This window comes from Marmota marmota, unplaced genomic scaffold, assembly GCF_001458135.2.
Source record: "Marmota marmota marmota unplaced genomic scaffold, marMar, whole genome shotgun sequence".
NCBI lineage: Eukaryota > Metazoa > Chordata > Mammalia > Rodentia > Sciuridae > Marmota > Marmota marmota.
The window spans coordinates 1,686,074-1,703,411 of record NW_025999896.1 but is presented as its reverse complement, the minus strand read 5'-3'; the positions used below and the strand labels follow the sequence as shown (position 1 = coordinate 1,703,411).

The following is a 17,338-nucleotide window of genomic DNA, read 5'->3' as shown; positions in this document are numbered from 1 at the left end:
GAGGGAGCCTGGCTGCTCAGGGAAGGGTGCCATCCACTGGGAAGGCAATGTCAGTATCACTCTCTCTAGTCAAAGAAAGTGGGTTTTTCTGAGTAATACCAAACCCAAGCTGTTATTTTGAATGCCTTTTCTGAAATAATTTTTTCCATTCAGGAAAAGAAACTCATGGAAGATCGCATTACTGAGTGTTCCTCTCAGCTGGCTGAAGAGGAAGAAAAGGCAAAAAACTTAGCCAAAATCAGGAACAAGCAAGAAGTAATGATCTCAGATTTAGAAGGTCAGTGTTTGGGGCTGGAGAACATCAGAACAAGGCTGAGATCTTACTTTAATCAGAAAATGCACATGGTGACATCTAACAGGGCCTTCAGCCTGGGTTCATTATTGAAGTGGATCTTTTATAAGTTATTTCATTTTGCCTGCCACTTAGTATTTATGATGGAATGGCATTAAAATGGTTTTACTTTGTTAAATTTGATACTATTGTAAAAGGTATGGATGGCCCTTTGATGGAAAGGTTGGGATCTAAGTTAATTTTGAATCCAGTATTGGGCTTTCTATGTGTTTGATCTAAAACTGCACTGAAGTGTTCGCTTCACAAAGGGACTGGCCATTCATACAGAAACTGAGGGTAACGGTGTGTCACTCTGAAGGAATAAGTAATGTTAGGATTAGAATTGCTGCAAACGAAATTACAGACTTGAAGTTGTAGGGAGCATATAAAACGACCAGCAGCTAGTGATGGTGTCGACAGCAGTGAACAGAAGAACTGGCTGATGTCGTACTGCTCTGTTCAAGGTCCTTCAGGGATACACCCACTCACTTTTTCAGTGTGATTTTATGATGCGGTTTGTTTTTTAAATATACTTTAGGTTTCATGTTGGGTTTTTTGTTTATTTAGTATTGACCAAAGGCAGAATGTCAGCCTGGAATTATTTTGTTCCCCTGCTAAGGAGGTGCCCAGAAGGCAGCTGTGCCCATTTTTCTCCCACCTGTCTGTTTAGCCTGTGATACTCATCTCATCTGCTCAGGAGATGAGTTCCTGCTTGAGAGCATAAGACACGTAGGCCACCTTGTCCTGAGGAACCATGTGAACCAAACAGGCCACTACCCTAAATTAAAGAGCCCCTGAAGAAGTGTAGAGGGGGGAAGGTACCGAGTCCTCTCTGCCCAATCCTCTCTCTCCTCTCCCCCAGTGCTTGAGGACAGCAGCCTTCTCTGTTCCAACCAGTGATTCCTACCATAACAGGACTGGGGGTCAGGCAGTTGCCAACATAGCCCTGGCATCTGCTCAGCACCTTTCCAGATCTGGGTGCAGCGATAGGTTTGAAGTGAGAAGATTCCAGATCATGTCAGCTCTTACAGCGTAGGTCTGCTTCCCAAATGAGGACCCTAGACTACATTGATTTCCTTTTTTAAATTCTACTTTCTGGGGGCTGGCGTTGTAGGTCAGTGGTAGAGTGCTTGCCTAGCATGTGTGAAGCACTGGGTTCAATCCTTAGGACCATATAAAAATTAGTAAAGAAAAGGTATTGTGCCCATCTACAATTAAAATTTATATTTTAAAAAATTCTACCTTCTGGCTAATTTATCGCACCTCAGTTTGATTTTGATGGGTTTCCGATGAGTGAGCAGGAATGATGTGGCTCATTCCCAGCTTGGTTCAGTTCAAACTCTGGGTCTGTTCTTGGGTGTGGGTCACTTAGTGTGTTTAAGGGCTTCTTCCATCTTGCCTTTAAGAGCGCTTAAAGAAGGAAGAGAAGACCCGTCAGGAACTGGAAAAAGCCAAAAGGAAACTTGATGGCGAAACGACTGACTTGCAGGACCAGATCGCTGAGCTCCAGGCGCAGGTCGACGAGCTCAAGATCCAACTGGCCAAGAAGGAGGAGGAGTTGCAGGGCGCGCTGGCCAGGTCTGCTTGCCGCCACCACCACTCTGGTGTAGAGTGGGCTGCTGAGGGCTGACTTCCCCCAAGTCTGTCTGGGAGCCTAGGGAAATCCCAGGGGAGTGAGATGTGCTCAGTTGCTGTCGTGTAAGTTCACAAAAAACCCAGGAGTTCGTGATTTGTGCCAGGACAGCAAGATCTCATAAACCAGTCTCAACATTTATACTTAAAAATGATTAGTCATATCACAGAATCCTGGGAAGTTTACACTAGTTCAAATTACTTTACCACATTAAATGTTTTGTTTTCTGTACATTACAGATTAGTTGTAGTATGTTTTGGAACTTTAGAGAAAATCACTTTTGAGAAATGATACTCCCTTGTAATTCTGTACGATCCAATATTCGGTTCCAAACCATTTGGTTTTTTAATGTACATTATATAGTCAACATTTTTTTTTTTTTTTTTTTTTTTTTTTTTTTTGGTACTGGGGATCGAACTCAGGGGGCACTCAACCACTGAGCCACATCCCTAGCCCTACTTTGAATTTTATTTAGAGACAGAGTCTCACTGAGGCACTTAGCGCCTCACCATGGCTGAGGCTGGCTTTGAACTTAAGGTGCTCCTGCCTCAGCCTCCTGAGCCACTGGGATTACAGGCATGTGCCACCACACCCAGCTTAGTCAACATATTTCTATCTAGTATTTTATTTCTTTTTTAAGAATTAACTATTTAACTATATGGATATAGAACTTAGAGTTTAGTTTATAATATGATATAATCAAGAACATCTACAATAAAAATATTTCTCTGATCCCTTATCACTGGTACTCTGGTCAGATCGAATGTTCTTTCACTTAGAGCTGAGTTTTTCTCATTTATAGTAAAATGAATTAAATTCTTCATCAGCCACTATCAACTTGCCCTTCCTTTACCTCAAACACTGCAGCTCTTCCCTATCAGAAAAACCTACCAACATTTAAACCATCACACAAATAAAAATGTGTACTATAGAAGAGACAGGTGGCAGGCCTCTCTTCTGTGTCACACACGTTGTCCTTGAATCTGTGGGTTCACTCCAGGCTGGTGACTGTCCCTCCATCAGGATTCTGCCTATAATCACACTTCACTGTGATTATTTTAAAACATTCTAATTGTTAAAATGAGATTATCTCCCCTTTCACTGGAGAATTAAGAATTATAGCCCTTCAGCCAGGGGGCTGAGCTGGATTCTAATGCTGATTCCCACGGCTAGCTTTGGGGCCTTCCACGGGCCATTTACCTGAGGACCTGCTGTCAGCCCCAGCCAGCCCCAGCCGCTGCTTTGGTACAGGCCCTGGTAAAGAGGGAAGTGGGACTGGCATCCCCTTGTGGCAAGGTGGACATACAGCCCATCCAAACACCATCCTGAGTGTCTTTCTGCCTGGATGTTTTTTAACAGGGGTGACGATGAAACACTGCATAAGAACAACGCTCTTAAGGTTGTGCGAGAGCTGCAGGCCCAAATCGCTGAACTTCAAGAAGACTTTGAGTCTGAGAAGGCTTCACGGAACAAGGCGGAAAAGCAGAAAAGGGATTTGAGTGAGGAACTGGAAGCTCTGAAAACAGAGCTGGAGGACACTCTGGATACCACAGCAGCTCAGCAGGAACTGCGGTGAGTGAAGGGGCACCTCACTCCACCTCCACCTCTACCGGGCTCCTCCCACTCCCATAGACATGGGGACCTGCAAGCCTACTGTGGGACATGATAGGTTTCTCTTTAAGATGTCATTCTGAGAACCTTTCTCCTTCTAGATAATGGTGGCAGGTGGAAATGGCAATCCAGTAGCAATAGTTAGAAACAAACCAGCTGATAGGCAGGAGTACTGTCCAGGGCAGTGGATAGTCTAGCAGAAGGATGGGACCAGAGTGAGATGTGGGCAGAAAGCTGAGGTCAGTGGTAGATTTCCAGGGAAGGACATAGGGGTGGCTATACTTAGAGAGAGGGAAAGAGATTTAGAGGGAGAAGTGGGATAAACACAGATAGCAGGTACAGGCATGGTCAGGCAGCTACTGTCAGAAGCAATTGTCAAGAACAAGTGGTAGGCAAACAGATGAGAAGGAAAGCGTGCAGGTGCAAAGAACAAAAGAAAGGTGAGAACAGGTCCAGGGACCAGGTATGTACGAGGGAGAGGTGCTGCAGCAAAAGCCAGCTCTTATCCCAGAAGGCCGGATGTGATCATCTGGGTCTAGCCAACAGCTAGAAATCTGGGCATAGAGAGCGACATCATGGAACGGGTCAGCTGAGTGGAGTTGTGAGTCTGAGTCAGATCAGGGCATCGCGAATACTCTGATGAAGGAACGGAGATGTCGAGCCTAGGAACAGTACAGAGTCTGGGGTTGGGGCCATGAATCTGTACAACTCCAGCTGCAGTGGGGAGGCGGGTTAGGTGTTGTTTTAAGTCCATGTTCCCTAGAGTCAGTTGGCACCCTCTGAGCCAGTGTTAGAGGCTTTCTACCCGCTTCATCAGAGTTGCTGCTTTTAGCAATTTTTAAGTCATGGTCTTCCCTTTTGAAGATATGCTTTTTAAAAAACTTGTAGGGGGCTGGGATTATGGCTTAGAGGTAGAGAACTCGCTTACCGTGCATGAGGCACTGGGTTTGATCCTCAACACCACATAAAGATAAAATAAAGATATTGTATCCACCTATAACTAAAAAATAAATACCTTAAAAAAAAAAAACTGTAAACCATTGAACTAGACTTGGTGGAAATGCTCACTTTCAGCTGTGCTTTCGACCACAGTAGAGAAAAACACTCTGAGCATTTTGCCTATTCAGTTCTTACAGAAATAAAAATTAGAAAATTACAAGTGGTATGTGCATATTTACCAAAACCGTGCCTATGCTCAGATGTATCACTCATTAATTCTGTTTTGTTAAGAAATAGATCCTGGAGCTGGGGATATAGCTCAGTTGGTAGAGTGCTTGCCTTGCATGCACAAGACCCTGGGTTCAATCCCCAGCACCACAAAAAAAAAAAAAAAAAAAAAGATCCTTGCGGCTCAGGTGTGCACTTCGCTCTTGGAAAGAACTATCAGAACATGTGGGCCACCCTGCCTATCCTCCTATCCCCCTGTCCCTGAATTGTATCACATGATTAACATAAAAATAATGATGCTTGGCAAATCAAATCCTCTTCTGCAGACTCACTGGCATTTTAAACCTCTTTAGGACTTAATGATGAAAGACTAAAGGGAATTGGGGGAGAGAAAGAAGGCGAAGGATTCCTTTGGCTCTTGGATTCAAGCAGGGATCAGGGGCAAAACTGTTCACTTGAAAGACAATGAGATGAGAGAAGGGAGGATTTTATGGAAGTTTGACAAAGGAAAATACAGACCACCAGGGTGAACTGAAGAAATCTCAAGAGAAGACTTGCAGAGGGCAGGCCAGACCGTGTGTCTTTGACCTCTTGCCAAGCCAGTGGAAATTGTGGCTGAGCTAGTTTGGGCCACAAAGGCTCTTTAGTGATTCCTCCTGTCTGGGCTACATGTGACCACAGAACTGGCAGCTGCTGTGGCCCTTTCTCTTAGCAGTGATCTCAGCCTCTGGAGCTCACTGCTCCCCTGGTAAAGGGAGGGAAAATGTGTCCATGCAGGAATCAGTGTGTGAGTCACCCTTCTATATGGTTATGTGGTTTAAAATATAGAGCAAGTTTGCCAGTGATGTGTTTCAGGATTTTTGTGAGCTTACAGTAAGTGAAACTATGTTAATAAAAGTCTAAGCAGGGGTGGTATTGAGTTGTTGGTTTTTTGAGGTTTTTTTTTTGTTGTTGTTGTTGTTTACAGTGCTAGGGGATGGAATCCAGGGCCTCATGCATGCTAGGCAAGCACTCTACCACTGAGCTACATCCCCAGCCCCCAGTTTCCACCTTTATCAAGCTGTGTGCTTAGGGTACTCAACTTAATGAATTAAAAGAATGACTAGTGATGGGGGAGTGAATTCACTTCTACTTAGCAAAATAACTTGGTTATTCTGGTTCCCTTTGTATGCCATAGATGAGATTTGTTGTTGTTGTTGTTGTTGTTTGGTATCAGGGATTGAATCCAAGGATGCTTAACCACTGAGCCATGTCCCCAGCCCTTTATATATTTTATTTAGAGACAAGGTCTTGCTAAGTTTCTTAGGGCCTCACTAACTTGCTGAAGCTCGCTTTGAACTTGCCTCAGCCTCCCAAGCAGCTATGATTATAGGCCACCATGCCAGCTAGATAAGGTATTTAATACTAAGTGATCTTCATACTTATAAGTGCAGGTTAAATAGAACTTCAAAACATTTATATTCTGTACACTTATTATCTACTGTGTCCTCATATCACACACCAGAGATCCTTTCTTAACCAGGAATGTGACCCTTCTGACTGCCTTCTAATCTTCCTCTCCCTTCAAAAGATGATGCCTCCTCCCAACCGTAGCCATTTCCTGATAGAGTTTGGGGAGTATGTTAGCTAACTGTGACTGCTTTACATGGATGGTGAGAAAAAGGCTTGCTTTTGGCATCCCTGATTGATTTGGTTCTTACAAGCCTCTTCAGGACTTAACCTCTTTCTGGTTTTATTGAGTCTGCTGGCACTGGAGCTGGTCATTTAGCATGATGTATTAACTAATTCATGACTGCGCAGAACAATTCTGATGGTTCGTCCCATATATTTCTCTAGCACAAAACGGGAACAGGAAGTGGCAGAGCTGAAGAAAGCTCTCGAGGAAGAAACTAAGAACCATGAAGCTCAAATCCAGGACATGAGACAAAGACATGCGACAGCCCTGGAGGAACTCTCCGAGCAACTGGAACAGGCTAAAAGGGTAGGGGACCCTAACATGTGCTCATGTCCCAGAGAAAATCCGCCATCAGCAGACCCCCTCCTACTTGGCTGTCCATTCAGTCCCATACTGTCCGGCCTTTGCACAGCACTGTAGTAGGCTCAGGGGACCTGATGGCTCCTGGGCTTTCTAAAAAGCACATTACTTACCAGCGGAGAGAAGCATGTGCCCTTGAGTTGTCTTTATGAAAGAACTGGCTGGGCCCAGCTTCCACCTCAAACCACACCCGTCTTCCTCCCCATGGTGGCACTAACTTCATCATTCTCCCAGCGACTGAGCTCAAAGACTTGGAATGGTTTTCTGGACATTCTCCTGTCACTCATCTGCTGCCAGCAGGTCACAGTCCTGGTGACATTCCTTTTCCTTAGATGCATCTCCTCCTCCTTGTCCATTCTGCCTCTGTTCTTATCTTGGCCACCAAACACATTACTGCCATTCACTCTGTCGTTCCCCTCCTGTGTCTCATGGGTTTCCGGCCTGCTCATACTTCTCTACTCTCCTCCAGCTCCAACCACCCTGTGCAGGCCATCTTCTTCCCATTGTTCCCACCTCTGCTCTCTGTGTGGTTTCCCATCTTTCTTCTTTGTACCCAACCACTCTCACCTTGTGACGTACCTGTTACAGTGTCAGTGTGTGCTAAGTACCCTCCATGCATAGCCTTCTTTGGTCTAGATTATAGCATTCTTAAAGGACAGGGAAACTGAGGCCCAGGCGCATAAGGTAACTAAGCCAAGGTCACACAGCTAGGAAGTGGAAGGGCAGACAGAAAGAAGCCCAAGCAGTCGGGCCTCAGAGCCCTGAATAACCATCCCACTATACCCAGCTCCTCCCTATGGCAGTCCTCAGAGGCCCACCCTGTTGCAAATACCCATTCACCAAAGTGCATTTTTCTTTAACGATACTTGTTTTTATTGGATATGGGCAGTTTGGTTCCCCCACCCTGCAAGGAGAAATATGATTACATTGATATTTTTAAGGAAATGAATAATATCTGTAGCTTTGTGAGCTGAGAAGATATGAAAATCTCTCATCAAGTTAATAGCCTTATCATCTACCATTTTTAGAATGTCTCCTTCCAACCCCTATGTATATAATTAAATAATATTCAAATAGAATTATCTGGAGTCAAGGAAATTGCTCAAAGTCCAGTTATTTTATTATTCCACTAAATCAATGAACAATTTAATCAAAGTTATATCAAACAGACCTTTTTAATGGAGTATTATAAAATGACTGGTGATTTTTCCTTCCCCTCTCCAAGTTCAAAGCAAATCTGGAGAAGAACAAACAGGGGCTGGAGACAGACAACAAGGAGCTGGCATGTGAGGTGAAGGTGCTACAACAGGTCAAGGCCGAGTCTGAGCACAAAAGGAAGAAGCTCGATGCCCAGGTCCAAGAACTCCACGCCAAGGTCTCAGAAGGTGACAGACTCAGGGTGGAGCTGGCTGAGAAAGCAAGTAAGCTCCAGGTAAGCTGGAAAGCCATGACTCTGGGCAGTCCATGGTGTAGCGTTTGTACCCGTATGACCTTAAGGGACCCACAGCTGATGTGCTATTATAAACCTGAAAATCACCATCATGAGTACACGACTCTTAGGTGTCCCTAGTGTATGTTACTTTGATGAAGGTAAATAATCGTTCAGAACAAGACAGCATAACTCAGCCTTAACCTCACCAGTGCTGCCGTGAATTGTGGCGATAGTTCCTTGAATGGGTCTAAGCACAGTTTCACCTTCTCCTTTAGCCTTGTAGATAAAACAGTAGGAGCAATGGGCAAAAGTCAGACGAGTAATGGTGAAAATTGGAAAAAACTGGGTTTTATGCACAGGCGAAGTATAAATTAGTACAACCTGGGGCTGGGGTTGTGGCTCAGCGGTAGAGCACTCGCCTCGCACGGGCTCAGGACCTGGGTTCAATCCTGAGCACCACATAAAAATAAAGGCATTGTGTTGTGTCCATCTACACCTAAAAAACAAATATTAAAAAAAAAAAAAAAAGAATTATACACTAGGAGTGTAGCTTTCTTAGTATGTACAAGGCCCTGGGTTCAATCCGTACCCAGAAATGAAAAAAATGACAGAACCATATTGTTAAGAGGCCCGAGACCACGCAGTTTGGTGATTCTCTAGGAGCATGTATAGGACCCAGCACCTAGTCCTCCTCGTGGCAGTGGTGTATTACAGTAAAGGATAAAAAGCAAGTTTAGTAAAGCAAAGGGTACCTGGGCTAAGATCCTGAGAAACCAACAGACAGTGGCAGGAGTCCTTTCCAGTGCAGTCACAGATGCTCTCAGTTCCTCCAGCAGCTTCCTGACCCTGTGTGTGAGGTGCTGTCTTCCAAGCAGCTTGTTAGAGATGCTGTGTCGGGTTCTTACTGGGGCTGGTCCCAGAAGCACTTTGCTCAACACATCCCAAGAGTCCAGACTCACAGAAGGAAAGCAGGTGTTCAGCACAACCAATGTCATTTGCTCAAATAGCTTAGATACATAAGCTATTTGGGCCACACTTATTACATAGGGAATGGTGGGAGCCCTCCCAAAGTCCACGTTCTCAGATTCCAGCTAGAGAACACAAGCGAGTCTTTCTCAAGAGAGTATTCTTGGACCTGCTATGCTAACACATATGTGCTGAAATTGTGTGTGTGTGTGTGGGTGCACACGCGTGCGCACATGTTCTCACAAATCTGGAAAGATATTCCTAAAACAGAAGATCTTAGAAACTGTAGTATAAACTCTGAGCACATCAAAGAGGCCACAGGAGTGACCAGCTGGGCCCCTGAGCTGTACCAGGCCTATGTTAGACTCCTGTACATACTTTCCCCATGAAGTCCTCACACCAAACTGCCCCATCTGATAGGTGAGAAATCTGAGGCTCAATGAAGCTAAGGACTGCCTCCCTCGGTGGCTTACCAACAGTTTGCAGAGCTTGGGTTGAAGGCAGACAGTCTGCCTCGCTTGACTCCAGAGCCCTTCCCCACCACACTGTTTCCAAGACTGGAGAAGTGTGAGCTCTCTTAAGTATATTGCTAAAAAAAAAAAAGAGAGAGAGAGACATCATTGGCTTGTGCAGATGTGTCCTCCATACACTTTTCCTTTGCTCACCTGACAGAGGACAGACAAGAAGACAGCCCCCCTACTCTCTTTTCTTTCTATATCCATCCATTGTCCTCACAAAAAGTTATAAAGCATCTTATACCATGGCAATTTTCTAAAATATTTTAGGTTTTCTAAAATATTTTAGAGCTATCATTAATTGAGGCAGAAAAAAAAATTTAACATTACTCCTGAAATCTGACCATAAAAATGGCTAAATATTCATGCTGAATTTATAATACCAGATTTTTAAAAGCTAAAAGAACTTTTGACTAAATACTAGAATTAAAATTTGAGCCCCTTGGGGCTGGAGTTGTGGCTCAGTGGTACAGCGCTTGGCCTAGCAAGTATAAGGCACTGGGTTCGATCCTCAGCACCACAAATAAATAAATAAATAAAGATATTGTGTCCATCTGCAACTAAAATAAATATATATATATTTTTTTTTTTTAAACTTTTGAGTCCCTTAAAATAATGTTTTCAAATTCAATGAGAATATGTATTTTATTGGTCCCAAAGCAGATGCCTAATGCATCTTGGTATGGAAAGGACCAGATAAAACCTGCTGGGCTCCTCACACAGGATAGCAGTCACTCTTTTAAAGGACTTGATGTCATTTTTGTCTCTTCATGATGAAAGTAAAACCAGGTAGTCCATTGCACCCATCGTTGTCCTTCTCCCTACCCAGTCAGTAGGGAGAGGCTAATGAGATGTCTGTGGGGCAGGTATCAGCACCTACTTATTTGAGCACTATTTAAAGGCAACAGACTCTTGGTGGTGAAAGTCTTCCTTAATTGAGTTTAAGTTCGAACCCACAAACACTGCTGTATTTGTGATCTGTTAAAGAGCTATGATTCTAGATCTTTTTATTTGCTTACTTGTCAAATTGAATTGAATCCAATCTTTTACTCCTCCTTGCAGAATGAGTTGGATAATGTCTCAACCCTTTTGGAAGAAGCAGAGAAGAAGGGTATTAAATTTGCTAAGGATGCAGCTAGTCTCGAGTCTCAACTGCAGGATACACAGGTATTCCAGGGGGGTGAGGGTCTTCAGTAATAACTGACATTTTATAATACATAAACTGGTAAAATATGCCAATTCCAGAACCACCTTTTGTAGCATCACCTCTTACTAATTTTGTGTTATACTGGTGCTGAGACCATCTTGCTCTGTAACCAGCCTTGCTACTCAGGAAATTTCCACTGAGGTTCAACATCTCACAGAACCTTCAGGTCCTGTGCCCTACAAGCATGTGGGTGGCCTGGGAGGCAGCACTAATCAACACTCATGGGCACTGCCCTGCCAGTGGTATACCCCAACAGTGGTCTTACTGCACCATTTTAAATAAAATTATTTAATTATGGTTGAAATTTCATTATACTGACCTGAAAAAAAAAGTCCCTTTTGTAGAAGGGTGGATTGGTCCTTGCTTATTATACTGGTAAGAATTGTATTCAGCCTTCTGTTTAAGATGTTTCTATGTCATATACAAGTTAATTGAAATAATGTGGTACTTTTTTCTTGGAGTTTTACATATTTATTAAATTTGCAAGTGTTTGTAAGTGTTCATTTGCTAGGTACTGGGGATACAGAGTAAAAATCTCAAAACAGGAAGCAGGTTAGATTAATTGGGACAAGTTCAGTGTAACCAGGGCATATGCTGTGATAAAACACATCCTAGTCAGCAAGAGTAAAGGAGGAGGCAAGAGCCAATGTGATGCCTTCAAAACTTTTCAAGTCTGAAAGTAACAGGAAAGACATATTTGTACTTATACTTTGGAGAAGTTAACTTGGCAAAAGATAGAAAGGACAAATGATCAAGGGGGTGCTCAAGACTAGAGGTTATCCTAGTGAGAAATGCCAAGCTCCTGAACTGAGACGGGGCAGGGGAGTGGAGAAGAAGAGATTCTCGAAGGGACTGAGGCTCAGGGAACAGGGGGTTACAGGAAGAAACGGTATGGCAGGTGCCTTGCAGGGCCCTGGGCCTGTTCCCTGGCTTCAAGAACTAGCTTGAAGCAATATTTGGGTGAATGAACAGCTTTTACAAAATCATCATGTGTATTTTTAAGTCATTTGCATTTGTTAATGTCACTGGGTATTTCTCATCCACTGAAACCTTTGTTTATGACATGAAATTTTTGTTTTAGTGATTTTTAATTTTTTTTCTGTTTTATGTTTTTGTGGTGCTCAGGATTAAACTCAGATAATTGATATAACTTAAGTATTAACTTCTTAAACAAACAAACAGGAGCTCCTTCAGGAGGAGACACGCCAAAAACTGAACCTGAGCAGTCGCATCCGACAACTGGAAGAGGAGAAGAACAGTCTTCAAGAGCAGCAGGAGGAGGAGGAAGAGGCCAGGAAGAACCTGGAAAAGCAGGTGTTGGCCCTGCAGTCCCAGGTGTGTGTCCTCCTTAGGGAGCAGTGTGGCCTAGATGTGCACCCTTAGCAACTAGTGTCCCTGCTGTGCGGACTGTCTCACCTCCATTTGGGGCACTTAACTAGGTTGTACTATATTAAGCCCGTTACATGTTTTTTCTGTGGCCCAGCCAAATGCTGAGATCCTGTGCTGGTCATAATGTCAGAGACCTTTAAAGACATGGGACAGTGGCAATGTGTGAGGTCTAATCCCATCGTCATTGTACAGATTGGTAGCTAAGGAATTGTTTTGATTTAAAATCATGTAGAGTTGATTTATAATATTAAAAAACAAAATACTTTTACCCCTCTAATGCAAAGACTAGTCAAGTTCTTTACATTGACTTTTTGTTTTTCCTTACCCAATGCCTAGTTGGCTGACACCAAGAAGAAGGTAGATGATGACTTGGGAACAATTGAGAGTTTGGAAGAAGCCAAAAAGAAACTTCTTAAGGATGTGGAGGCATTGAGCCAGCGCCTGGAAGAGAAGGCCCTGGCTTATGACAAGCTGGAGAAGACCAAGAACCGCCTGCAACAGGAGCTCGATGACCTGGCAGTGGACCTGGACCACCAGCGCCAGGTGGTCTCCAACTTGGAGAAGAAGCAGAAGAAGTTCGATCAGGTGGGAGGCTGCACCCACTGCCCCAGCCCCCACACCTCACATCACCTCCCCCGACAGAACTCTCACTTTTGTTGTTTTGGTTTAAAACAATGTTTTCCTGTTTAAAGGCAATGAAAAATAAGGAGTTTGTATAAAAATTCGAAAATGGAAAAGAAAAAGATAAAAACAGAGATAAAACACCTGTAATGTATTATAGGTTTAGTATTCCTTATCTGAAATGCTTAGGAGCAAAGATGTTTTAGGTTTAGGACTTTCTCCAGTTCTAGAATATTTGCAACTGCATAATATCTTGGAGACAGGATCCACCTGTAATGAAATTCATGTGGGTTTCACATTCACTTTGTGGTGATGGCCTGAGTGATTACACCGATGTGCTTAATGTATGTGCATTTTAACTGCAACCCATCATGAGGTACATGTGGAATTTTCCACTTTGGGCATCATATTGGCACTCAGAAAGTTTTACATGTTTAAACTAGGGATGCTTGACCCATGGTAACAGGTCAAGAAGCTGGACTCCCAGCAAATGCTGTTTATTTTTTTTTTACTCTTCCCTTACACCTTTCCACACAGCTGTTAGCAGAAGAAAAGAACATCTCTGCTCGCTATGCAGAAGAGCGAGACCGGGCTGAAGCAGAGGCCAGGGAGAAAGAAACCAAAGCCCTCTCCCTGTCGCGAGCCCTGGAGGAAGCCCTCGAGGCCAAGGAGGAGTTGGAGAGGCAGAACAAGCAGCTCCGAGCAGACATGGAAGACCTGATGAGCTCCAAAGACGATGTGGGGAAGAACGTAAGTCACCTGCTAGCTGCACCGGAGAGTAGCCCCAGGTGGACCCTTCGCCGGCCTGAAGGACCCAGGGGTGCAGGCCCACAGTAAAGTCCTGGGAGAGCCTCAGCTTGTGTGTGTGAATAGGGTGCTGAAGTCTCTCAGCTTGTGTGTGACCAGGGCCAGCTGTCAGGTGTTCCTCCGTGACTCTTCTCTGTTGTCTGTGCCAAGCCAGACCTGGCACTCTCACAGCAAGCACTGCAGGCGATCACACCCTATTCTTGTCTCTTTCACTGGCCCTCCTTGCCCTGACTCCTTCCAGGTAGGGGGACCTTCAACAACAGAATTTTTCTCTTCTGTAGTCATCAGTAGCTACTAAACAAACCAGGGTACCACGAGGTCCCTGGGGTTGAGGACAGTGGTTGAAGCAGCAGCTCCCTTACACCTGGCTCCCCAGGGAGGCTCCCTGTTTGCTTCTGTGCTCTGGGGGTTTATTCAGAGTTTGGAAATTTTTGCTGCACTGCACTTATTTCTAGTGCATACATCTTCCACAGGAGCCTTGGTGCTTTTTGTGTACCCCACATGCATCCCTCCCTTGCTATATGATATATTGAGGGCAGCAAAAGAAACCTGGGCCTGGCGTTCAAAGCTAAGGTTTCAGCCTGGCTCTTCCACTAGCTTCCATGCTGACCACGGGGAGCCTCTTAAACTCTCAAAGCCTAAATATCCTCATCTGTCATATGGATGTTGTATGGGCCATAGCTAGGCCAGGTGTTGTCATGTGTCCCCGTAGGGTCCATGACCATGTCACTATTTCATAAAGATACTACATCTTCTTTGAAAAGCACGAAGCCCTATATGAAGGGAAGTTCTCATTTTCATGGAATGCCAGCTGTCTGGCCACACCATAAATGAACAAAGACTATCCTACTTTCCTGCTGGGTCTCCTACATCCTGGTGCCAAGGGAACCAGCCCCATAAACAAGAAGAAGCCACCCAGTGTAGAAATGACCATGATTACATAGTAAGATGTGGAGCGAGAACTCTACAATTGGTTCCACACTAGATTCCCTAGAATAATCAACACCTACATGTTCCTTCCATGAACATGTCTTTGGTGTCTTCTGAGTGCCAGACACTGCTTAGAAAGTGTACCCTCCTGTCCTAAGTCTTCCTCTGCTCTCCCTGTGAGAAGTGATATGGTCATGGACCCCACAGGCGACACGTTCCACCACCTGGCCTAGCTCAAAAGGTCATGAGGATGGAATAGGACAGGAGATGGAAGCATTCAGCACAGAGAAGTAAGTGTTTGTCCTGTTCTTCCCAGGCCCAACCACCTTGCTCATGGCCTTTCCAGTGCAAGTGATGTTTTCTGTGGCAGGAAGAGGTGTGCTCTCAGCCAGGCATGATGGCACAAACCTGTAATCCCAGGGACTGAGGATGCTGAGGCAGTAAGATCAGAAAGTCAAGGTCATCCTCAGCAATTTATTAAGACCCTCAGCAACTTAGACCCTGTCCCAAAATGAAAAGTAAAAAGAATTGGATGTAGCTCAGTGGTAAAGAAACGCTGGGTTCAATTCCCAGTATAAGAAAAAAAAAAAAAAAAGTGTGTATTAACACACACAGCAGGCAACTGGCCCACCATCATACCGTTCCTCTGACACGGCTCCACTTTCTCTGTTCTTGGGCTTTATGAAAGCTCAACACAAAAGTCATCAGAGGATGATGATTATGGGACACATGTGAATAAAAGAAGTTGGTACTGCACTTTTAAGTTTTATCTCTGAGATGAGGAATAGCAGCCCTGGAGAGACAGGGAAGGATATGTATACATGTGTCAGATGCTGGCCCGGGGTGACCAGAGGGGCCTATAAGGACGGCTATCTTTAACCTGTGTTTCTGCCAAGAGTCAACTTCTTCCCTGATACTTCCTGTGGTTTAGGTTCATGAACTTGAAAAATCCAAGAGGGCCCTCGAGCAGCAGGTGGAAGAAATGAGGACCCAGCTGGAGGAGCTAGAGGATGAGCTCCAGGCCACGGAAGATGCCAAGCTGCGCCTGGAGGTCAACATGCAGGCCATGAAGGCCCAGTTCGAGAGGGACTTGCAAACCAGAGATGAGCAGAATGAAGAAAAGAAGCGTCTGCTGATTAAACAGGTAGGTTGAAAGAAGCAACCTACAGAACCAGGACCTGCGCATTCTCCACACCATTCCTGGCTCAAGATCTTGTGTATTTGTGTTCAGGCACATCAGCTAGAAGAAAATTAGATTTTTCAGTCATTTGAGAATTCACTGTAACTGATTTAAATTTCCTATTTCTCAAACAACATCATGACTGCTTACAGTAAGCCAGGTTACTTCTCAACTGAAAAGCCCTCAGTGGAACCTCAAGAGGCTGTGTAGTGAAGTTCAAGTTCTTTGTGGGTACAGCAAAAAAGGACTACATGCCAGACCAGAGGATGCTGCAGGTTTCTACAGGTCACACCACAGGTCGTCTTCTCATCACTCTTAAGAAAATATTTACATTTTTTTATTTTAAAAAGTTGCTAAGCTCCTACAATTCGTGTACTTCTCTGAATATGCATTAAACTTCTAATTTGAAAGTTTTCTTTAAAACTTACCTAACTGGATATTTTGACAGTTCCTTGGAGTCCATGGTAATAAGCCTTGGATTTGAGATATATTTAATTTTGCTTTTTTTTTTTTTTTCATTCTGTTAACATTAGCTCTACTAGTCATTTATTCCTGGATGACAAATTGCCCCAAACTTACTGGCTTATTGAATCAACACTTATAATGTCCCAGTGTCTATGGGTTAGGAATTTGGAGCAGCTCAGTGTGGTGATTCTGACGCCATCAAGATCTGGGCCCAGGTGCATCACCTACTGGCCTGAGCTAGGTAGGAGGAGTGAGTCAAGACACCTTACTCCCGAGTGTGGGAGCCTCAGCGCTAGCTCAGGAACCTCTCCCTAGGCTGCTTGAGTGCCCTGGAGAGAGTCTCCCCAAGAGTGAGAGGTCCAAGAGGGCCGGCCAGCAAGGAGGAAGCTGTGTGCATTTTATGATCCAGTCTCTCAAGTCACACTCAGGTCACTTCCTTTTCATTCATTAGAAAGAAGTCATCGACTCTGGTCCACATGCAATAGATTAAGCTCTAACTTTTTTTTTAAATTTTTTTTTAAATATTTTTTAGTTGTAGATGGACCCAATACCTTTATTTTATTTATTTATTTCTATGTAATGCTGAGGGTCAGACCCAGACCCAGTGCCTCACATGTGCTAGGCAAGTGCTCTATGAGCCACAACCCCAGCCCAGGCTCTGACTCTTGAAGAGGGAGTGTCAAAAAATTTGTAGACACATTTGAAAAAATTTGTAGACACATTTGAAAAAACCACTGTACTTACAACAAATAGAAAGGAAATGGCTATACCTAAGGAGCCTCTTATTATCTCAGGCTAGAGGTATAGACCAGGTCTGTGCAGCATAAAGCTAGCAGGCAAATACCTGTATATTGCATGGAAGCAGCTGCCCCCACCACCAACTCCTGCAAAAGCAGGAGCAGGAGAGGCCTTGTTCTCCCACTTGGAGAGGCTCATGTGAGCCACCTTTCTCCCCAGGCTTCTTGGCCTTACCCAGAACACTTCCTTCCCAGGCTGCCCCCCACCCCACAAGCCACCTGTCCATTCATGGAGAGTCCTTGTTCAAAGCC

The 17,338-nt window shown here is 44.3% G+C and overlaps 1 protein-coding gene across 8 annotated transcripts in view; it reads left to right on the top strand.

The window, feature by feature from the left end:
• Myh10 (myosin heavy chain 10) overlaps positions 1-17,338 on the top strand; it is a 135,402-nt gene that overhangs the window by 105,258 nt on the left and 12,806 nt on the right. For all 8 annotated transcript variants that reach the window (XM_048798052.1, XM_048798053.1, XM_048798054.1 and 5 more), the window contains 10 exons: positions 154-277; positions 1,738-1,909; positions 3,324-3,536; positions 6,579-6,723; positions 8,003-8,209; positions 10,753-10,857; positions 12,080-12,232; positions 12,623-12,871; positions 13,445-13,657; positions 15,576-15,788. In XM_048798052.1, the coding sequence (XP_048654009.1) occupies positions 154-277; positions 1,738-1,909; positions 3,324-3,536; positions 6,579-6,723; positions 8,003-8,209; positions 10,753-10,857; positions 12,080-12,232; positions 12,623-12,871; positions 13,445-13,657; positions 15,576-15,788 (1,794 nt within the window). The remainder of the gene's footprint in view (positions 1-153; positions 278-1,737; positions 1,910-3,323; positions 3,537-6,578; positions 6,724-8,002; positions 8,210-10,752; positions 10,858-12,079; positions 12,233-12,622; positions 12,872-13,444; positions 13,658-15,575; positions 15,789-17,338) is intronic.